Raw genomic sequence first — 24,397 nt, forward strand, 5'->3', positions numbered from 1 at the left:
ATGTGTCTTTTGTTAAGACATGTAGCTAGATAGCTAGCTAAACAGTGGACAATAATCACAACTCATTATGTTACTACCCTGCATGAATCTGCAGGTAGGTAACCAATAAGGTTATATGGCTATAACTAATCAAGCAAATGTATCTGAGATACAAAGAATAAGATCATACACAACGGTAGCTAGCGACCCAGCCAGCTAACGTTAGCTAGCTAACAGTACACTTGAAATTAAACCACGTTCTGTCAGAATTAGAAACATGTATTATCTGAAAATGTAGCTAGCTAGACTATCTTACCAGTATACATCATGGTTGGACGCGTCTCCTGTCTGATACTATGCATGGTTGCCCTTAGTTTGACGATGTAATCCAGACTGGTGTTTTCTCCATCTCCTTAGCTATCATACTCGAATTCCACTGATTTCAAAACTTGGTCCTCCAGAAAGTGGAGAGCATACACATAACGTTAGCTAGCGAGCCAGCCAGTTAATGTTAGCTAGCTAACAGTACACTTTAACTTTACATTAAGTTTATGCAGTTTTACTATGCAATATTTTTTTTTAAAGCAGTGTTTGACACGATTAACTAGACATACTGACCAGTTCCAATAGACAGACGCGTGCTATATGTCAGACCAATCAAATCAAATCAAAGTTTATTTGTTACGTGCGCCAACAGGACAACAGGACCTTACAGTGAAATGCGTACTTACAAGCCCTAACCAACAGTGCAGTTTTTAAGTAAAAAATAGCTATTAGGTAAACAATACCGGTACAGAGTCAATTTGTGGGGGCACCGGTTAGTCGGACTTATTGAGGTAATATGTACATGAAGGTATAGTTAAAGTGACTATGCATAGATGATAAACAGAGAGTAGCAGCAGCGTAAAAGGGGGGTGGCGGGACACAATGCAAATAGTCTGGGTAGCCATTTGATTACCTGTTCAGGAGTCTTATGGCTTGGGGGTAAAAGCTGTTGAGAAGCCTTTTGGTCCTAGACTTCGCGCTCCGGTACCGCTTGCCATGCGGTAGCAGAGAGAACAGTCTATGACTGGGGTGGCTGGGCTCTTTGACAATTTTTAGGGCTTTTCTCTGACACTGCCTGGTGTAGAGGCCCTGGATGGCAGGCAGCTTAGCCCCAGTGATGTACTGGGCCGAACGCACTATCCTCTGTAGTGCCTTGCGGTCGGAGGCCAAGCGGTTGCCGCACAAGGCAGTGATGCAACCAATCAGGATGAGCTCAATGTTGCAGCTGTAGAACCTTTTGAGGACCTGAGGACCCATGCCAAATCTTTTCAGTCTCCTGAGGGGGAATAGGTTTTGCCATGCCCTCTTCACAACTGTCTTGGTGTGTTTGGACCATTCTAGTTTGTTGGTGATGTGGACACCAAGGAACTTGAAGCTCCCAACCTGCTCCACTACAGCACAGTCGATGAGAATGGGTGCATGCTCGGTCCTCCTTTTCTTGTAGTCCACAATCATCTCCTTTGTCTTGATCACGTTGAGGGATAGGTTGTTATTCTGGCACCACCCGGCCAGGTCTCTGACCTCCTCACTATAGGCTGCCTCGTTGTTGTCAATGATCAGGCCTACCACTGTTGTGTCGTCTGCAAACTTAAAGACGGTGTTGGAGTCGTGCCTGGCCATGCAGTCATGGGTGAACAGGGAGTACAGGAGGGGACTGAGCACACACCCCTGAGGGGCTCCAGTGTTGAGAATCAGCGTGGCAGATGTGTTGCTGCCTAACCTAACCACCTGGGGGGTGGCCCGTCAGGAAGTCCAGGATCCAGTTGCAGAGGGAGGTGTTTAGTCCCAGAATCCTTAGCTTAGTGATGAGCTTTGAGGGCACTATGGTGTTGAATGCTGAGCTGTAGTCAATGAATAGCATTCTCACGTAGGTGTTCCTTTTGTCCAGGTGGGAAAGGGCAGTGTGGAGTGCAATAGAGATTCCATCATCTGTGGATCTGTTTGAGCGGTATGCTAATTGAGTGCGTCTAGGGTTTCTGGGATAATGGTGTTAACCTGTCTAGGATCAGCGTGCCGCTAGCGGCACTCCCCCCCCCCCCCCACTGAAAAACCAGTGCCGCGAAATTCAAAAAAAATATTTTTTTAAAATATTTAACTTTCACACATTAAAGTCCAATACAGCTAATGAAAGACACAGATCTTATGAATCCAGTCAACATTTCCGATTTTTAAAATGTTTTACAGGGAAGACACAATATGTAAAGATGTACATCTATTACCTAAAAACACATTAGCATATTCCACCATCTTTTATTTGTCCACCAACACCAGTAGCCATCACCAATTCGGCTAAACTAAGATATTTATAGCCCCTAACCAACAAAAAAACTCATTAGATGACAGTCTGATAACATATTTATGGTATGGGATAGGTTTTGTTAGAAAAAAGTGCATATTTCAGGTAGATGGCATAGTTTACAATTGCACCCACCATCACAAATGGACTAGAATAATTACAATGAGCAACGTGTTTACCTAACTACTAATCATCAAACATTTCGTAAAAATACACAGCATACACGAATCGAAAGACACAGATCCTGTGAATACAGACAATATTTCAGATTTTCTAAGTGTCTTACAGCGAAAACACAATAAATCGTTATATTAGCTTAGCACATAGCAATTAGCAGCCCAGCATTGATTCTAGCCAAAGTGAGCGATAAAAGTCAACATCGCCAAAAGATATTAATTTTTTCACTAACCTTCTCAGAATTCTTCCGATGACACTCCTGTAACATCACATTACAACATGCATATACAGTTTGATCGAAAATGTTTATATTTAGCCACCAAAATCATGGTTAGACAATGTGAAATGTAGACAAGCTGGTAAAGAAAACGTCCTTGCGCCACTTAGACAGTGATCTACTCTTATACATAAATACTCATAAACGTGACTAAAAAATATAGGGTGGACAGGGATTGATAGACAATTTAATTCTTAATACAATTGCGTTATTACATTTTTTAATTTATCCTTACTTTTCAATACAGTTTGCGCCAAGCGAAGCTACGTCAAAAAACATGGCGTCCTAAGCCACTAAAATGTTTCGACAGAAACACGATTTATCATAATAAAAATGTCCTACCTTGAGCTGTTCTTCCATCAGTATCTTGGGCAAAGGATCCTTTCTTGGGAGAAATCGTCTTTTGGTGGAAAGCTGTCCTCTTGCCATGTGGAAATGTCAACTACGTTCGGGATGAACTGAAAAGCGTGACCAACTTTTCACATCGTTGCAAAAATAAATGTCCCAAAATCGCACTAAACGGATATAAATTGCTATAAAACGCTTTAAATTAACTACTTTGTGATGTTTGTAACTCCTATAACGAGTGAAAAGATGACCGGAGAAATATAACAGGCTAAACTAATGCTTGGAACAGGAGAGGGTCGGTGTCTTCCACGCGCGTTACGCAGCAAGAAAAGACTTGCTAGCTAAAGGTTTTTTTCATTTGTAGGGCCTGTGAACGAGCAATCGAGCCCGTTGTGCACATTTGTGGCCTGCTGGAGGTCATTTTGCAGGACGCTGGCAGTGCACCTCCTTGCACAAAGGCGGAGGTAGCGGTCCTGCTGCTGGGTTGTTGCCCTCCTACGGCCTCCTCCACGTCTCCTGATGTACTGGCCTGTCTCCTGGTAGCGCCTCCATGCTCTGGACACTACGCTGACAGACACAGCAAACCTTTTTGCCACAGCTCGCATTGATGTGTCATCCTGGATGAACTGCACTACCTGAGCCACTTGTGTGGGTTGTAGACTCCGTCTCATGCTACCACTAGAGTGAGAGCACCGCCAGCATTCAAAAGTGACCAAAACATCAGCCAGGAAGCATAGGAACTGAGAAGTGGTCTGTGGTCACCACCTGCAGAATCACTCCTTTTTTGGGGGTGTCTTGCTAATTGCCTATAATTTCCACCTTTTGTCTATTCCATTTGCACAACAGCGTGTGAAATTTATTGTCAATCAGTGTTGCTTCCTAAGTGGACAGTTTGATTTCACAGAAGTGTGACTGACTTGGAGTTACATTGTGTTGTTTAAGTGTTCCCTTTATTTTTTTGAGCAGTGTATATAAATCGTCCGATTATTCGGTATTGGCTTTTTTTGGTCCTCCAATAATCGGTATCAGTATCAGCGTTGAAAAATCATTGGTCGACCTCTATAGCTAACACAACGTGTCATTGGAACACAGGAGTGATGGTTGCTGATAATGGGCCTCTGTACGCCTATGTAGATATTCCATTAAAAATCAGTCGTTTCCAGCTACAATAGTCATTTACAACATTAACAATGTCTACACTGTATTTCTGATCAATTTGATGTTATTTTAATGGACAAATTTTTTTGCTTTTCTTTCAAAAACAAGGACATTTCTAAGTGACTATTACAGTGAAACATTTTGTCCAGGAAATTGTCTAGAAGGGATTGAATTTGTTGTTGTCTAAACTTTTTGGGGTAGATTTACACTACTTTCCTTCCATCTATAGCATTTCCTAATATTATTCTGTTCCTTTGACTTTAATGCCTCATGATTTAGCATAGCTCTGTTCAAACAGTGTGATTTTGCTGTGATCTGATAGGGGTATCAGTGGACTGACTGTGAACGCTCTGAGAGACTCTGGGTTGAGGTCAATAATAAAGTAGTCTACAGTACTACTGCCAAGAGATGAGCTATAGGTGTACATACAAAAGAAGTGCCGTCGAACCCTACCAGTGACTATGTACATACCCAGCATCCAACAGAGCTGCAGGAGTTGTGACCCATTTCTGTTGGTTATGTTGTCGTAGTTGTTTCTAGGGGGGAATATGGGGGAGGGAATGCTGTCACCTCCAGGTAGGTGTTTCCCCCCCCCCGTGTGCTGAGGGTGTCAGGTTCTTGTCCAGTTCTGGCCTATTAGGTAGCCACAGACTAGTACATTTCCCTGGGCCTGGAAATTGTTGATCTCCCCCTCTAGGATGGAGAAGCTGTCATCGTTAAAGTATGGGGATTCTATTGGTGTGATACTGTAGGTAGCACATATGAGGACATTTTTCTCTGTTGATATCATTTCCTTACTAATTTCTAGCTAGATGTAAAATTGTCCTGTTTTGGCTAATTTAATAGAGTGGGTTAGGTCTGCTCTATACCAAATTAGCATACCCCCTGAGGCTCTTCCCTGTGTCACACCTGGTAGTTTGGTGGATGGGACTACCAGCTCTCTGTAACCTAGAGGGCAACCAGTGGGTCCATCTCCTTTATACCATGGTTCTTGTAGAATGACAATGTCTGTATTTCCAATGTCTTTGATGATGTCTGGGTTCCTGCTCTTTAGGCCAAAGGCAGATGACCTCAGACCTTGTATATTCCATGATGAGCTAGTAAAAGCTTTGTGTTCCATAGTGTCTAGTGTTGTTTTTGTGTTGTTTAGACTCTGTCTCTGTCTCTGTTTCTCTTTCTCTCTCTCCCTTTGCTATCCAAAGTAGTGAAGAATCCTCCTTTAATAAAGCCTGTTTGATGGTCTTCTCTTGTTTTCCTTCAAATTCATTGTCTTAACTAATACCTCTTCTTTACCCACAACAGGAGCTCTCTATTGAGTCTGGTATCGATCCTGGCCAGGACTATTACACCCAGGAGTATTATAATTATGACCATGGGTAAGGGAATGTGCGTGTGTGTGTGTGCATGTTTTCTTGCATGCATGGCTGTGTCTGTGCACGCTGTGTCTGTGCACGGTGTGTCTGTGTACGGTGTGTCTCTGCACAGTGTGTGTTTGTGTGTGTTTTTGTTCCTGAGGCCTTACTGATCCTGTGAGTGCCGACAGTTCACCTCACACCAGGGAAACTCAGTTGGTCTGCAGAGTCCGGAAACTAATTTAGAGTTAAATACCCATCCATAACAAACAGCTCTCGACACAACAGGCCTCCAGACTGAAAAATCGGAAGTAGTTTCCGAACAGCCTTGAAGTGAAGCGTTCAGGTCAGAATACATAATGATAGCTTCAGACGAAATAATTCAAATTGTCGTTTGTTGCCACATGTGATGAATTCCATAATTTCATTTTAAGACACTAGAGACCCCATTTAGGTCTCCTGGCACAATGATAGCCAGGCTAATCACTCACTTAGCACGTTACATTGAGCATCGTCCGCATGTTATCTAACAACAGGAGAACAACAAGGAGTGTTGATGCAGATTGAATGTTGTGGAATTGAGCTCTTAAGATGTAGCCCCTCCAGCACCCAAGTGAGAGGATGATAGTTATAGAGCACGTGTGTCAAACTCATTCTACGGATGGCCGAGTGTCTGCAGGTTTTCACTCTTCCCCTGTACTTGATTGATGAATTATGGTTACTAATTAGCAAGGAACACCCCACATCTGGTTTTCTAGGGCTTAATTGAAAGGAAAAAACTCAAACTTGCAGACACTAGGCCCTCCATGGAATGAGTTTGACACCCCTGATGTAGAGACGGAACGATTCGGATTTCTATATGCTGTAGCAGCAGATACATTTACCTCTCACTGTCTCTGAGTGTCTCTCTCTCCTTTCTCTTTCTTCTCTCTCTCTCCTCTCTCTCCTCAATCTATCTCCTCTCTCTCTCCTCTTTCCCCTCTCTCTCCTCACTGTCTCCTCTCTCCTCACTCCCTCTCTCTTCTCTCTCTCCTCTCGCTCTTCACTCTCTCCCCTGTCTCTCCTCTCTCTCCTCACGCTCTCTCTCTATACGCAGCTTTTCACCTTTTAAATACAATGTCCAGCCTCTGACTTCAGCCATACCGCGTGTTATTTTTCTCTCTGCTATGTAGCGGGTCTCTCAAAATGCTAATGTTTCGCTTCACACTGACCACTATGAATAAAATTTGAGTCTGGCTCACGTTTGGGTTGAGATGTGGGTAATAGTCTTCTGGCTGAAGATCCTCAAGGAACCCCTCAAGGAACCCTCATTGCTAGTCAATGGTTCATATTTTCATCTTCGATTAGTTGAGTGGTTCTTGGAGGGGAACCTTTATTGGTTCAATGTAGCAACGTGTTCCTGGAGGAACACTGGAGCAAAGGCGTGGCTTATTAGAGGCATGGCTTGCGGATCAGTATTTTTTGGGCCACCCATTAAAGTAAATGTCATTTTTGTTCATCTGTTCTGTTGTATCGTCGTCCAATGTTAAGGTTGAACGCTGACAGTTTTGTAGAGTCAGTGAGGAGTTTGTAGCTTCAGTTCCCCAAGAGCTTATGTGAACCCTGAAGTTGGAGTAGTTAACACTTTATTACAGTATGTCAGTAATGTTCATATTATTTTAGAATATGTAATAAGCATAGATATTCATGGAACATTTCAATTGTAGTGTACGAACTTAACGTGATGAACAGTAATGACATTTACGCTAACAGGGGACCAAAAATAACTATCATAAAGCCACTCCTCCAATAAGCCACACCTCCAATCTGATAGGCTGCTACCTCAACACTATGTTATAAAAAAAGAAAAAAAATGGAACCCTTCCAATCACAAAAGTGTCCCGGTTTGAACCTTTACACAGAGGTTTCTCAAATACCTTTTTCAACTGGAAAGGTTCCGCCTCTGTGGCCACCAAAAAGGTTCTTCCAGGCACCTTCTTAAGAGTGTAAGTTAAAGGTCACCACACCCCTGTGTCCATACAGTCACAGTCAGCCCTGTTAAGCTGATGGTCTGTTTCTGTTTTAGCAGACGGTTTCTCCCTAGGAGCACTCAAAGTCTTTAATCTGGGCTCATAGGGAACTGACTTCTACGCTCTGTAGAGAGTGGGCCCTGGATCTTATTGTACGCCTTGTCTGCCCCCCTCTGGCACTAAAGACAGGCTGAACAAAGACCGAGAAAAGAAATAGCCTGTCTCGGGTAATGACTGTAAAATCCCATAAGGAGCCTCCTTTACCGCCCACCTCTCACTCTTTCTGTTATCCAGGAGCCACTGGAGACCCGGGCCGAATCACATCTTCTGTTTCACACTCGCTTCTGAAAAACAAATGGCAGGATTATACTGATAAATGTGTATGGACAGAGGTTGAATAAATGATGTTATGGCTGCTAGTGTGTGTGTGCGTACGTGCGTGCATGCATTGTCTGTCTGTCGGTCTGTCTGTCTGTGTGTGTGTGTGTGTGTGTGTCTGTGTGTGTGTCTGTGTCTGTGTGTGTGTCTGTGTGTGTGTCTGTGTCTGTGTATGTGTCTGTGTATGTGTGTCAGTCAGTACGTAACTAAACCGTTGTGTCTCCCTACAGGTATGAGCTGCCTCAGTATGGTAGTCGCAGGAAGTTGATATCTCCGACAGGCCTGTATGATGAGTACGGAGAGGTGATTGTGGAAGACGATGGGAGCTACTACTATTGCAGTCCACAGGAGTCGGATGGAGAGGTAGCAGATTTGTATGATTCAAAATGATGCACCTTTGAATTCAATGAAAAGTATGTCCCTGGAGGAACCCCTGCTTGGTTCAGTAATGGGTCAGTAATGGTGAATGGTCAACAGTGGCTTTAACGGTAGCTTGGGCTGATGTGACTGTAACATAGGTGGCCATGCATGGTGGGAGGAGGCCATCTAGGTGGGGCAGAGGACCACCCCGCAGCCCCCTCAGTGCCCCCCCCCCCCAACAGGTACTCGGAGACCTGCAGTCCCCCCGTCCCAGGCCAGTGCAGGAACAGCCACCACCAGCACTGCTGCTGCAGCAGACTCCCTTGGCCCCACCACTCCTCTACGGCTGCTCAGAAACTAAAGACAGTCATGAAACTCTGCAATTTCCTGGTGAGCCCCCCTCACTCCACCCCCCGTGTAACAAAGCCAGGATATTCCCCTTGAAGTTCTTCTCCAATGATCGGAGGGACGGAGGAGATGGTGGGGACTTCCCTGAACTAATTAAGGCCTAGTGCTCCGACAGCATGCTGAGGATGAACATAGATGGTAGCTACTTCCAGGCCTGGGACGAGGCCAAGCCCTCGGTGAAACAGTGGTTGGTGAAGGTGCCGAGACGTACAGTTGAAGTCAGAAGATTACATACACCTTATCCAAATACATTTAAACTCCGTTTTTCACAATTCCTGACATTTAATCCTAGTAAAAATTCACTCTTAGGTCAGGTAAGATCACCACTTTATTTTAAGAAAGTGAAATGTCAGAATAAGAGTAGAGAGAATTATTTATTTCAGCTTGTATTTATTTCATCACATTCCCAGTGGGTCAGAAGTTTACATACACTCAATTAGTATTTGGTAGCATTGCCTTTAAATTGTTTAACTTGGGTCCAACGTTTCGGGTAGCCTTCCACAAGCTTCCCACAATAGGTTGGGTGAATTTTGGCCCATTCCTCCTGACAGAGATGGTGTAACTGAGTCAGGTTTGTAGGCCTCCTTGCTTGCACATGCTTTTTCAGTTCTGCCCACAAATGTTCTATAGAATTGAGGTCAGGGCTTTGTGATGGCCACTCCAATACCTTGACTTTGTTGTCCTTAAGCCAGTTTACCACAACTTTGGAAGTATGCATTGTCCATTTGGAAGACCCATTTGCGACCAAGCTTTAACTTCCTGACTGATGTCTTGAGATGTTGCTTCAATATATCCACATAATTTTCCTGTCTCATGAAGCCACCTATTTTGTGAAGTGCACCAGTCCCTCCTGCAGCAAAGCACCCCCACATCATGATGCTGCCTCCCCTGTGCTTCACGGTTGTGATGGTGTTCTTTGTCTTGCAAGCGTCCCCCTTTTCCCCCCAAACATAATGATGGGCATTATGGACAAACAGTTCTATTTTTGTTTCATCAGACCAGAGGACATTTCTCCAAAAAGTACGATCTTTGTCCCCATGTGCAGTTGCAAACCGTAGTCCGGCTTTTTTATGGAGGTTTGGGAGCAGTGGCTTCTTCCTTGCTGAGCGGCCTTTCAGGTTATGTCGACATGGGACTCGTTTTACTGTGGATATAGATACTTCAGTACCTGTTTCCTCCAGCATCTTCACAAGGTCCTATGTTGCTGTTCTGGGATTGATTTTAACTTTTCGCACCAAAGTACGTTCATCTCTAGGAGACAGAACGCGTCTCTTTCCTGAGCGGTATGACAGCTGCGTAGTCCCATGGTGTTTATACTTGCTTACTATTGTTTGTACAGATGAACGTGGTACCTTTAAGCGTTTGGAAATTGCTCCCAAGGATGAACCAGACTTGTGGAGGTCTACAATTTTTTTTTCTGAGGTCTTTGCTGATTTTTTAAAATTTTCCCATGATGTCAAGCAAAAAAGTACTGAGTTTGAAGGTAGGCCTTGAAATACATCCACGGGTACACCTCCAATTGACTCAAATGATGTCAATTAGCCTAACATAAGCTTCTAAAGCCATTACATAATTTTCTAGAATTTTCCAAGCTGTTTAAAGGCACAGTCAACTTAGTGTATGTAAACTTCTGACCCACTGGAATTGTGATACGGTGAATTTTAATTGAAATAATCTGTCTGTAAACAATTGTTGGAAAAATTACTTGCATCGTCCACAAAGTAGATGTCCTAACCGACTTGCCAAAACTATAGTTTGTTCACAAGAAATTTGTGAACAAACCAACCTAAATGTATGTAAACTTCCGACTTCAACTGTATAAACATATCAAGCAGGATTCAAGAGAGGAGGATATCCTCAGTGTGAGCTCTGTAGCTGAGCAGAGAATGTATGGTTCCAGATCCCAATTCTCCAGTGACTCTGAGAGGGAGTAGAGGTGGCAGGCCTCCCTGGCGGGGGACAGTCGTGAATAGGACTGCAGCAGCTCTGCAGCAGGGTCCCAGGGGAGGCCTTCTCAGACAGGAGGTGTATGAGCACAGCTTCATCCGCCACACTGGATTGCAGGGGCTACTCTGAAGGAGACTTTGGAGGAGAGGAGGCCCAGGAAAGGGCTGTGGATTCAGACCCAGAGCAGGGGGAGAGCCAGGGAGATTCTGAGGAGGAGGAGGAGAGGTCAAAGTCAGATGGGGATTCTGAGGAGTAGTCTGAGATAGGAGGAGTCCCAGACAGAGAGAGAGAGAGAGAGGCTGGGGATTCTGAGGAGTAGTCTGAGATAGGAGGAGTCCCAGACAGAGAGAGAGAGAGAGAGGCTGGGGATTCTGAGGAGTAGTCTGAGATAGGAGGAGTCCCAGACAGAGAGAGAGAGAGAGAGGCTGGGGATTCTGAGGAGAAAGAGTCCGATAAAGGTCAGGATCAGAGACTGAAGAAGACAAGAGGAGTGTGACGTCTGCAGAGGCGGACACAGAGTCAGGGACACGGTCACAGACGCCGTCGTCCAACAGGAGATCCTCTGTGGTCTCCAGCCGCAGTCAGAGTAGACAGGACAGTGGAGAACATCCTCTGATACACAGCACAGTGGGACAGAACAGAGATCTTCTCTTAGCAGAGTAAGTCTCTGTACCAAGCTCCAGGAGCTTTAGATCCACCTGGACAAGAAGTCCTAGACCCACAACTTCCTCACACACTTTAGGGCCTGAGAACACCATCGAAGAGGAGAGCGAGGAAGAGGAGGAGTCCTCGGGGGAGGAGGAAGAGGAGGCTGAGAGCGGAGAGTCATCTGAGGAGTGAAGGGTCATCGTCCAAGAGGTCCAGTGGGAGCCTTACAATGGTCTCAACAGGAAAGAGACGAGGCTCAACAGAGGTCAGAGGTAGCATCATGGAAACCTCAGATGACCCTGTCCCCTACCCCTGAGGATGATAAGGAGGGAGCCACGACGGCGAGACCGTCCAGCGGTAGTTATGGAAACAGCTTGGAGCATAGCACAGAGGAAGAAGAGGAAGATGAAGCCCTAACATCTTAATTCAATTGAATTCCGATCCCATTAAGTAAGATCTCCGAATGCCTTGATTGCGTTTGCAATTATTTGAGTGGAATGTATTATTGTAATAGAAGCCATTTTAGCCAATTACAGAGTCCAAACCGCATGGCCTCTCTTCCCCTCTTCTCTTTTTAGCTGCTGCCTTTTCTTTCATGAATAGTGGAAGCAATGTCCTGTGATGTGATAATCCCATTCCTCCTTCTAAAGCTCTCAGTAAATGGTTAATGATTGCTTCTCATCCGTCTGTGTGAAGAAGCACAAAAGATGATGGTTAATTCACCTCAGAAGATATAGTCATTTCCTCCAACAGCTCCTTATCCAGCTTGACAATGTGCACTGAGTGTCTTTAATAATGTCTTGATGTTAAGCTTCATGTCTCTCATACACTGAGTGTACAAAACATTAAGAACACCTGCTCTTTCAATGTTATCGACTGACCAGGTGAATCCAGGTGAAAGCAATGATCCCTTATTGATGTCACTTGTTAAATCCACTTTAATCAGTGTAGATTAAGTGGATGAGATAGGTTAAAGAAGGATTTTCAAGCCTTGAGACAATTGAGGCATGGATTGTGTATGTGTGCCATACAGAGGGTGAATGGGAAAGACAAAATATTTAAGTGCCTTTGAACGGGGTATGGTAGTAGGTGCCTGGCGCACCGGTTTGTGTCAAGAACTGCAACGCTGCTGGGTTTTTCATGCTCAACAGTTTCCTGTGTGTATCAAGAATGGTCCACCACCCAAAGGACATCCAGCCAACTTGACACAACTGGGAGAAGCATTGGAGTCAACATGGGCCAGCATCCCTATGGAATGCTTTTGACAACTTGTAGAATCCATGCCCTGACGAATGGAGGCTGTTCTGAGGTCAAAACTAGGGGGGGGGGGGGCAATTCAACTCAATATTAGGAAGGTGTTCCTAATGTTTTGTACACTCAGTGTATATCTGTCTGCTTGTTGTTGTTGTTCAGTACGGGAGGAAGAAGCGGATCAAGCTGGTGGTGGACAGGGAGTATGAGACCAGTTCCACTGGGGAGGACAGTGCTCCGGAGCCCCAAAGGAACCGGCTGTCTAATCTGACCAACCACAGCAACGTCAACGGCAGCGTGTACCTGGCACAGAACGGCTCAGTCATACGCACCCGCCGGGCCGCCCACTCAAACAACATCAAGGTCAACTCCCCAGTGCGCCTGGGCAAGCACTTTAAGAAACTAGACAAACTGGCGGTGACTCATGAGGAGAGACTGCCGCTCAACAGCCCCGTGGCGACCACGTCCTCGGCCGACAAGAACCTAAACACCCAGCCCTCCAGCGGCTCCCTGGCCTCCAGCACCACGGGCGCTGAGAGCATTGCGTCCAAGTCCAACATCGCCAAGGCCAGGAGCGAGAGAACGTGGAACGCAGAGGAGCAGGAGTCAACAGTGGACAATGAGGAGGTGAGAGAACCTTTAGAATCTCAGAGCGATCGCACGTATTCCGATGAGGAAGAGCTATGGATGGGGCCCTGGAACAATCTGCACATACCAATGACAAAACTGTGACTTTTGTATTTTCACTTGTGACAAAATTAACTTTTTAGTATTGTCCCCAATGACTTTATTCATGGCATAAATCTCAATTGAATTGCACTTTATTTCAGCATTATATTTGCATTTATTTATCAGTAATCCACTGGTTTCTTGTTAAGTGTTGCCAACGAAAGCAACATCGCAATTAATTGGCTTAATCTTAAAAATGGTCTTTTCTCTATTTAGCTACTGTACATTCATCCAAAAGTTTTTGCAACCAGTAAGCTGTTAGGTTTCCTTTAAATAGAGAATACTAACAATTTTGAGTTTACTTCGGATAAAACATGCTTTTTTCCCAATATTGTCACTTGTAGAAGGTTCTTTCCTAAGAGGAGTTCATGAAAATGTCTCGGCGACACAGAGGTGTCTTGATCTGGGATGCACTTGCTGTCCACGTAGGCCTTTACCTGTGCCCCAATCAGAAGAGTCACTCAGACTCGAATACAGTGTTATTTTTCTCATTTTTATACAGATTGTTACATTTTTGAGGGACATTTCAAATACTATCCTGTTTGCTGCATATTGCATATTTGCCATGTCTTGAAATAACAATTCTGGTTGTGGTCTGGTTTTGAATGGATATTCGTAATGGCCGTGTGATGTTTATAAGCACATGAAAAACCAATGCAGTAATCTTTGTTCTAGTGCTGCCTTCACAAATATATCAAATACGTCTTCAACCTAATGATGGAAACAGAAATAAACATTTCTCATCAAACTGTTGCTACTTCTATTCATCTAGTCCTTTTTCCCTCTCCGAAATGGTTAAAAATCCCTTTGTTTGCAGAGAGAAGTATGCCAAATCCCAAAACCCCAGTCTATGCTATGCCCAGGTAAAATTGACATTACAGTCAGTTCAATTTCCATGTGTTTGCTTCTGCTCTGAGAATCAACATTATGATATTGATGAACTTCAGGAGAAGGTGTTAATTTTTAATGGATCTAGAAGGAGAACATATCAAACATCCATTTGATTGATTTAATTAAGTCGCCTGATTTATAGCGATTCCAGTGTGCACACAGTGAAGTCATCTGGGCTTATTAACCAGAGGATGGAGTTAGCCCAGTTATTCCTGAATACAGAGGATGGAGTTAGCCCAGTTATTCCTGAATACAGAGGAGGCAGTTAGCCCAGTTATTCCTGAATACAGAGGATGGAGTTAGCCCAGTTATTCCTGAATACGGAGGATGGAGTTAGCCCAGTTATTCCTGAATACGGAGGATGGAGTTAGCCCAGTTATTCCTGAATACGGAGGATGGAGTTAGCCCAGTTATTCCTGAATACAGAGGATGGAGTTAGCCCAGTTATTCCTGAATACAGAGGATGGAGTTAGCCCAGTTATTCCTGAATACAGAGGATGGAGTTAGCCCAGTTATTCCTGAATACAGAGGATGGAGTTAGCCCAGTTATTCCTGAATACGGAGGATGGAGTTAGCCCAGTTATTCCTGAATACGGAGGATGGAATTAGCCCAGTTATTCCTGAATACGGAGGATGGAGTTAGCCCAGTTATTCCTGAATACGGAGGATGGAGTTAGCCCAGTTATTCCTGAATACGGAGGATGGAGTTAGCCCAGTTATTCCTGAATACGGAGGATGGAGTTAGCCCAGTTATTCCTGAATACGGAGGATGGAGTTAGCCCAGTTATTCCTGAATACAGAGGATGGAGTTATCCCAGTTATTCCTGAATACAGAGGATGGAGTTAGCCCAGTTATTCCTGAATACAGAGGATGGAGTTAGCCCAGTTATTCCTGAATACAGAGGATGGAGTTAGCCCAGTTATTCCTGAATACAGAGGATGGAGTTAGCCCAGTTATTCCTGAATACAGAGGATGGAGTTAGCCCAGTTATTCCTGAATACGGAGGATGGAGTTAGCCCAGTTATTCCTGAATACGGAGGATGGAATTAGCCCAGTTATTCCTGAATACGGAGGATGGAGTTAGCCCAGTTATTCCTGAATACGGAGGATGGAGTTAGCCCAGTTATTCCTGAATACGGAGGATGGAGTTAGCCCAGTTATTCCTGAATACGGAGGATGGAGTTAGCCCAGTTATTCCTGAATACGGAGGATGGAGTTAGCCCAGTTATTCCTGAATACGGAGGATGGAGTTATCCCAGTTATTCCTGAATACAGAGGATGGAGTTAGCCCAGTTATTCCTGAATACAGAGGATGGAGTTAGCCCAGTTATTCCTGAATACAGAGGATGGAGTTAGCCCAGTTATTCCTGAATACAGAGGATGGAGTTAGCCCAGTTATTCCTGAATACAGAGGATGGAGTTAGCCCAGTTATTCCTGAATACAGAGGATGGAGTTAGCCCAGTTATTCCTGAATACAGAGGATGGAGTTAGCCCAGTTATTCCTGAATACAGAGGATGGAGTTAGCCCAGTTATTCCTGAATACGGAGGATGGAGTTAGCCCAGTTATTCCTGAATACGGAGGATGGAGTTAGCCCAGTTATTCCTGAATACGGAGGATGGAGTTAGCCCAGTTATTCCTGAATACGGAGGATGGAGTTAGCCCAGTTATTCCTGAATACGGAGGATGGAGTTAGCCCAGTTATTCCTGAATACGGAGGATGGAGTTAGCCCAGTTATTCCTGAATACAGAGGATGGAGTTAGCCCAGTTATTCCTGAATACAGAGGATGGAGTTAGCCCAGTTATTCCTGAATACAGAGGATGGAGTTAGCCCAGTTATTCCTGAATACAGAGGATGGAGTTAGCCCAGTTATTCCTGAATACAGAGGATGGAGTTAGCCCAGTTATTCCTGAATACAGAGGATGGAGTTAGCCCAGTTATTCCTGAATACGGAAGATGGAGTTAGCCCAGTTATTCCTGAATACGGAGGATGGAGTTAGCCCAGTTATTCCTGAATACGGAGGATGGAGTTAGCCCAGTTATTCCTGAATACGGAGGATGGAGTTAGCCCAGTTATTCCTGAATACGGAGGATGGAGTTAGCCCAGTTATTCCTGAATACGGAGGATGGAGTTAGCCCAGTTATTCCTGAATACGGAGGATGGAGTTAGCCCAGTTATTCCTGAATACAGAGGATGGAGTTAGCCCAGTTATTCCTGAATACGGAGGATGGAGTTAGCCCAGTTATTCCTGAATACGGAGGATGGAGTTAGCCCAGTTATTCCTGAATACGGAGGATGGAGTTAGCCCAGTTATTCCTGAATACGGAGGATGGAGTTAGCCCAGTTATTCCTGAATACGGAGGATGGAATTAGCCCAGTTATTCCTGAATACGGAGGATGGAGTTAGCCCAGTTATTCCTGAATACGGAGGATGGAGTTAGCCCAGTTATTCCTGAATATGGAGGATGGAGTTAGCCCAGTTATTCCTGAATACAGAGGATGGAGTTATCCCAGTTATTCCTGAATACAGAGGATGGAGTTAGCCCAGTTATTCCTGAATACGGAGGATGGAGTTAGCCCAGTTATTCCTGAATACGGAGGATGGAGTTAGCCCAGTTATTCCTGAATACGGAGGATGGAGTTAGCCCAGTTATTCCTGAATACGGAGGATGGAATTAGCCCAGTTATTCCTGAATACGGAGGATGGAGTTAGCCCAGTTATTCCTGAATACGGAGGATGGAGTTAGCCCAGTTATTCCTGAATACGGAGGATGGAGTTAGCCCAGTTATTCCTGAATACGGAGGATGGAGTTAGCCCAGTTATTCCTGAATACGGAGGATGGAGTTATCCCAGTTATTCCTGAATACAGAGGATGGAGTTAGCCCAGTTATTCCTGAATACAGAGGATGGAGTTAGCCCAGTTATTCCTGAATACAGAGGATGGAGTTAGCCCAGTTATTCCTGAATACGGAGGATGGAGTTAGCCCAGTTATTCCTGAATACGGAGGATGGAGTTAGCCCAGTTATTCCTGAATACGGAGGATGGAGTTAGCCCAGTTATTCCTGAATACGGAGGATGGAATTAGCCCAGTTATTCCTGAATACGGAGGATGGAATTAGCCCAGTTATTCCTGAATACGGAGGATGGAGTTAGCCCAGTTATTCCTGAATACGGAGGATGGAGTTAGCCCAGTTATTCCTGAATACGGAGGATGGAGTTAGCCCAGTTATTCCTGAATACGGAGGATGGAGTTAGCCCAGTTATTCCTGAATACGGAGGATGGAGTTAGCCCAGTTATTCCTGAATACGGAGGATGGAGTTATCCCAGTTATTCCTGAATACGGAGGATGGAGTTATCCCAGTTATTCCTGAATACAGAGGATGGAGTTAGCCCAGTTATTCCTGAATACAGAGGATGGAGTTAGCCCAGTTATTCCTGAATACAGAGGATGGAGTTAGCCCAGTTATTCCTGAATACAGAGGATGGAGTTAGCCCAGTTATTCCTGAATACAGAGGATGGAGTTAGCCCAGTTATTCCTGAATACAGAGGATGGAGTTAGCCCAGTTATTCCTGAATACAGAGGATGGAGTTAGCCCAGTTATTCCTGAATACGGAGGATGGAGTTAGCCCAGTTATTCCTGAATACGGAGGATGGAGTTAGCCCAGTTATTCCTGAATACGGAGGATGGAGTTAGCCCAGTTATTCCTGAATACGGAGGATGGAGTTAGCCCAGTTATTCCTGAATACGGAGGATGGAGTTAGCCCAGTTATTCCTGAATACGGAGGATGGAGTTAGCCCAGTTATTCCTGAATACGGAGGATGGAGTTAGCCCAGTTATTCCTGAATACGGAGGATGGAGTTAGCCCAGTTATTCCTGAATACGGAGGATGGAGTTAGCCCAGTTATTCCTGAATACGGAGGATGGAGTTAGCCCAGTTATTCCTGAATACAGAGGATGGAGTTAGCCCAGTTATTCCTGAATACAGAGGATGGAGTTAGCCCAGTTATTCCTGAATACAGAGGATGGAGTTAGCCCAGTTATTCCTGAATACGGAGGATGGAGTTAGCCCAGTTATTCCTGAATACGGAGGATGGAGTTAGCCCAGTTATTCCTGAATACGGAGGATGGAGTTAGCCCAGTTATTCCTGAATACGGAGGATGGAATTAGCCCAGTTATTCCTGAATACGGAGGATGGAGTTAGCCCAGTTATTCCTGAATACGGAGGATGGAGTTAGCCCAGTTATTCCTGAATACGGAGGATGGAGTTATCCCAGTTATTCCTGAATACAGAGGATGGAGTTAGCCCAGTTATTCCTGAATACAGAGGATGGAGTTAGCCCAGTTATTCCTGAATACAGAGGATGGAGTTAGCCCAGTTATTCCTGAATACAGAGGATGGAGTTAGCCCAGTTATTCCTGAATACAGAGGATGGAGTTAGCCCAGTTATTCCTGAATACAGAGGATGGAGTTAGCCCAGTTATTCCTGAATACAGAGGATGGAGTTAGCCCAGTTATTCCTGAATACAGAGGGTGGAGTTAGCCCAGTTATTCCTGAATACAGAGGATGGAGTTAGCCCAGTTATTCCTGAATACAGAGGATGGAGTTAGCCCAGTTATTCCTGAATACAGAGGATGGAGTTAGCCCAGTTATTCCTGAATACAGAGGATGGAGTTAGCCCAGTTATTCCTGAATACGGAAGATGGAGTTAGCCCAGTTATTCCTGAATACGGAGGATGGAGTTAGCCCAGTTATTCCTGAATACGGAGGATGGAGTTAGCCCAGTTATTCCTGAATACGGAGGATGGAGTTAGCCCAGTTATTCCTGAATACGGAGGATGGAGTTAGCCCAGTTATTCCTGAATACGGAAGATGGAGTTAGCCCAGTTATTCCTGAATACGGAGGATGGAGTTAGCCCAGTTATTCCTGAATACGGAGGATGGAGTTAGCCCAGTTATTCCTGAATACGGAGGATGGAGTTAGCCCAGTTATTCCTGAATACGGAGGATGGAGTTAGCCCAGTTATTCCTGAATACGGAGGATGGAGTTAGCCCAGTTATTCCTGAATACGGAGGATGGAGTTAGCCCAGTTATTCCTGAATACGGAGGATGGAGTTAGCCCAGTTATTCCTGAATACAGAGGATGGAGTTAGCCCAGTTATTCCTGAATACAGAGGATGGAGTTAGCCCAGTTATTCCTGAATACAGAGGATGGAGTTAGCCCAGTTATTCCTGAATACAGAAGATGGAGTTAGCCCAGTTATTCCTGAATACAGAGGATGGAGTTAGCCCAGTTATTCCTGAATACAGAGGATGGAGTTAGCCCAGTTATTCCTGAATACAGAGGATGGAGTTAGCCCAGTTATTCCTGAATACAGAGGATGGAGTTAGCCCAGTTATTCCTGAATACGGAGGATGGAGTTAGCCCAGTTATTCCTGAATACGGAGGATGGAGTTAGCCCAGTTATTCCTGAATACGGAGGATGGAGTTAGCCCAGTTATTCCTGAATACGGAGGATGGAGTTAGCCCAGTTATTCCTGAATACGGAGGATGGAGTTAGCCCAGTTATTCCTGAATACAGAGGATGGAGTTAGCCCAGTTATTCCTGATTACAGAGGATGGAGTTAGCCCAGTTATTCCTGAATACGGAGGATGGAGTTAGCCCAGTTATTCCTGAATACGGAGGATGGAGTTAGCCCAGTTATTCCTGAATACGGAGGATGGAGTTAGCCCAGTTATTCCTGAATACGGAGGATGGAATTAGCCCAGTTATTCCTGAATACGGAGGATGGGGTTAGCCCAGTTATTCCTGAATACGGAGGATGGAGTTAGCCCAGTTATTCCTGAATACAGAGGATGGAGTTAGCCCAGTTATTCCTGAATACAGAGGATGGAGTTATCCCAGTTATTCCTGAATACAGAGGATGGAGTTATCCCAGTCATTCCTGAATACAGAGGATGGAGTTATCCCAGTTATTCCTGAATACAGAGGATGGAGTTATCCCAGTTATTCCTGAATACAGAGGATGGAGTTATCCCAGTTATTCCTGAATACAGAGGATGGAGTTAGCCCAGTTATTCCTGAATACAGAGGATGGAGTTAGCCCAGTTATTCCTGAATACAGAGGGTGGAGTTAGCCCAGTTATTCCTGAATACAGAGGATGGAGTTAGCCCAGTTATTCCTGAATACAGAAGATGGAGTTAGCCCAGTTATTCCTGAATACGGAGGATGGAGTTAGCCCAGTTATTCCTGAATACGGAGGATGGAGTTAGCCCAGTTATTCCTGAATACGGAGGATGGAGTTAGCCCAGTTATTCCTGAATACGGAGGATGGAGTTAGCCCAGTTATTCCTGAATACGGAGGATGGAGTTAGCCCAGTTATTCCTGAATACGGAGGATGGAGTTAGCCCAGTTATTCCTGAATACAGAGGATGGAGTTAGCCCAGTTATTCCTGAATACAGAGGATGGAGTTAGCCCAGTTATTCCTGAATACAGAGGATGGAGTTAGCCCAGTTATTCCTGAATACAGAGGATGGAGTTAGCCCAGTTATTCCTGAATACAGAGGATGGAGTTAGCCCAGTTATTCCTGAATACAGAGGATGGAGTTAGCCCAGTTATTCCTGAATACAGAGGATGGAGTTAGCCCAGTTATTCCTGAATACAGAGGATGGAGTTAGCCCAGTTATTCCTGAATACAGAGGATGGAGTTAGCCCAGTTATTCCTGAATACAGAGGATGGAGTTAGCCCAGTTATTCCTGAATACAGAAGATGGAGTTAGCCCAGTTATTCCTGAATACAGAGGATGGAGTTAGCCCAGTTATTCCTGAATACGGAGGATGGAGTTAGCCCAGTTATTCCTGAATACGGAGGATGGAGTTAGCCCAGTTATTCCTGAATACGGAGGATGGAGTTAGCCCAGTTATTCCTGAATACGGAGGATGGAGTTAGCCCAGTTATTCCTGAATACGGAGGATGGAGTTAGCCCAGTTATTCCTGAATACGGAGGATGGAGTTAGCCCAGTTATTCCTGAATACGGAGGATGGAGTTAGCCCAGTTATTCCTGAATACGGAGGATGGAGTTAGCCCAGTTATTCCTGAATACGGAGGATGGAGTTAGCCCAGTTATTCCTGAATACGGAGGATGGAATTAGCCCAGTTATTCCTGAATACGGAGGATGGAGTTAGCCCAGTTATTCCTGAATACGGAGGATGGAGTTAGCCCAGTTATTCCTGAATACGGAGGATGGAGTTAGCCCAGTTATTCCTGAATACAGAGGATGGAGTTATCCCAGTTATTCCTGAATACAGAGGATGGAGTTATCCCAGTTATTCCTGAATACAGAGGATGGAGTTATCCCAGTTATTCCTGAATACAGAGGATGGAGTTAGCCCAGTTATTCCTGAATACAGAGGATGGAGTTAGCCCAGTTATTCCTGAATACAGAGGATGGAGTTAGCCCAGTTATTCCTGAATACAGAGGATGGAGTTAGCCCAGTTATTCCTGAATACAGAGGATGGAGTTAGCCCAGTTATTCCTGAATACAGAGGGTGGAGTTAGCCCAGTTATTCCTGAATACAGAGGATGGAGTTAGCCCAGTTATTCCTGAATACAGAGGATGGAGTTAGCCCAGTTATTCCTGAATACAGAGGATGGAGTTAGCCCAGTTATTCCTGAATACAGAGGATGGAGTTAGCCCAGTTATTCCTGAATACAGAGGATGGAGTTAGCCCAGTTATTCCTGAATACAGAAGATGGAGTTAGCCCAGTTATTCCTGAATACAGAAGATGGAGTTAGCCCAGTTATTCCTGAATACGGAGGATGGAGTTAGCCCAGTTATTCCTGAATACAGAGGATGGAGTTAGCCCAGTTATTCCTGAATACAGAGGATGGAGTTAGCCCAGTTATTCCTGAATACAGAGGATGGAGTTAGCCCAGTTATTCCTGAATACAGAAGATGGAGTTAGCCCAGTTATTCCTGAATACAGAGGATGGAGTTAGCCCAGTTATTCCTGAATACAGAGGATGGAGTTAGCCCAGTTATTCCTGAATACAGAGGATGGAGTTAGCCCAGTTATTCCTGAATACAGAGGATGGAGTTAGCCCAGTTATTCCTGAATACAGAAGATGGAGTTAGCCCAGTTATTCCTGAATACAGAAGATGGAGTTAGCCCAGTTATTCCTGAATACAGAGGATGGAGTTAGCCCAGTTATTCCTGAATACGGAGGATGGAGTTAGCCCAGTTATTCCTGAATACGGAGGATGGAGTTAGCCCAGTTATTCCTGAATACGGAGGATGGAGTTAGCCCAGTTATTCCTGAATACGGAGGATGGAGTTAGCCCAGTTATTCCTGAATACGGAGGATGGAGTTAGCCCAGTTATTCCTGAATACGGAGGATGGAGTTAGCCCAGTTATTCCTGAATACGGAGGATGGAGTTAGCCCAGTTATTCCTGAATACGGAGGATGGAGTTAGCCCAGTTATTCCTGAATACGGAGGATGGAGTTAGCCCAGTTATTCCTGAATACAGAGGATGGAGTTAGCCCAGTTATTCCTGAATACAGAGGATGGAGTTAGCCCAGTTATTCCTGAATACAGAGGATGGAGTTAGCCCAGTTATTCCTGAATACAGAGGATGGAGTTAGCCCAGTTATTCCTGAATACAGAGGATGGAGTTAGCCCAGTTATTCCTGAATACAGAGGGTGGAGTTAGCCCAGTTATTCCTGAATACAGAGGATGGAGTTAGCCCAGTTATTCCTGAATACAGAGGATGGAGTTAGCCCAGTTATTCCTGAATACAGAGGATGGAGTTAGCCCAGTTATTCCTGAATACAGAGGATGGAGTTAGCCCAGTTATTCCTGAATACAGAGGATGGAGTTAGCCCAGTTATTCCTGAATACAGAAGATGGAGTTAGCCCAGTTATTCCTGAATACGGAGGATGGAGTTAGCCCAGTTATTCCTGAATACGGAGGATGGAGTTAGCCCAGTTATTCCTGAATACGGAGGATGGAGTTAGCCCAGTTATTCCTGAATACGGAGGATGGAGTTAGCCCAGTTATTCCTGAATACGGAGGATGGAGTTAGCCCAGTTATTCCTGAATACGGAGGATGGAGTTAGCCCAGTTATTCCTGAATACGGAGGATGGAGTTAGCCCAGTTATTCCTGAATACGGAGGATGGAGTTAGCCCAGTTATTCCTGAATACGGAGGATGGAGTTAGCCCAGTTATTCCTGAATACGGAGGATGGAGTTAGCCCAGTTATTCCTGAATACGGAGGATGGAGTTAGCCCAGTTATTCCTGAATACGGAGGATGGAGTTAGCCCAGTTATTCCTGAATACGGAGGATGGAGTTAGCCCAGTTATTCCTGAATACAGAGGATGGAGTTAGCCCAGTTATTCCTGAATACAGAGGATGGAGTTAGCCCAATTATTCCTGAATACAGAGGATGGAGTTAGCCCAATTATTCCTGAATACAGAGGATGGAGTTAGCCCAGTTATTCCTGAATACAGAAGATGGAGTTAGCCCAGTTATTCCTGAATACGGAGGATGGAGTTAGCCCAGTTATTCCTGAATACGGAGGATGGAGTTAGCCCAGTTATTCCTGAATACGGAGGATGGAGTTAGCCCAGTTATTCCTGAATACGGAGGATGGAGTTAGCCCAGTTATTCCTGAATACGGAGGATGGAGTTAGCCCAGTTATTCCTGAATACGGAGGATGGAGTTAGCCCAGTTATTCCTGAATACGGAGGATGGAGTTAGCCCAGTTATTCCTGAATACAGAGGATGGAGTTAGCCCAGTTATTCCTGAATACGGAGGATGGAGTTAGCCCAGTTATTCCTGAATACGGAGGATGGAGTTAGCCCAGTTATTCCTGATTACGGAGGATGGAGTTAGCCCAGTTATTCCTGAATACGGAGGATGGAGTTAGCCCAGTTATTCCTGAATACGGAGGATGGAGTTAGCCCAGTTATTCCTGAATACGGAGGATGGAGTTAGCCCAGTTATTCCTGAATACGGAGGATGGAATTAGCCCAGTTATTCCTGAATACGGAGGATGGAGTTAGCCCAGTTATTCCTGAATACGGAGGATGGAGTTAGCCCAGTTATTCCTGA

The 24,397-nt window shown here is 44.8% G+C and overlaps 1 protein-coding gene across 1 annotated transcript in view; it reads left to right on the forward strand.

Moving 5' to 3' along the window:
* LOC129827384 (protocadherin-15-like) overlaps nt 1-14,115 on the forward strand; it is a 315,230-nt gene extending 301,115 nt beyond the window's left edge. Inside the window, exons 36-38 of the mRNA XM_055888368.1 lie at nt 5,583-5,656; nt 8,250-8,382; nt 12,796-14,115. Coding sequence (XP_055744343.1) covers nt 5,583-5,656; nt 8,250-8,382; nt 12,796-13,365 — 777 coding nt within the window. The 3' untranslated portion in view covers nt 13,366-14,115. The remainder of the gene's footprint in view (nt 1-5,582; nt 5,657-8,249; nt 8,383-12,795) is intronic.
* Nucleotides 14,116-24,397: the final 10,282 nt, after the last annotated feature.

Source organism: Salvelinus fontinalis, chromosome 1 (assembly GCF_029448725.1).
Source record: "Salvelinus fontinalis isolate EN_2023a chromosome 1, ASM2944872v1, whole genome shotgun sequence".
Lineage (NCBI taxonomy): Eukaryota > Metazoa > Chordata > Actinopteri > Salmoniformes > Salmonidae > Salvelinus > Salvelinus fontinalis.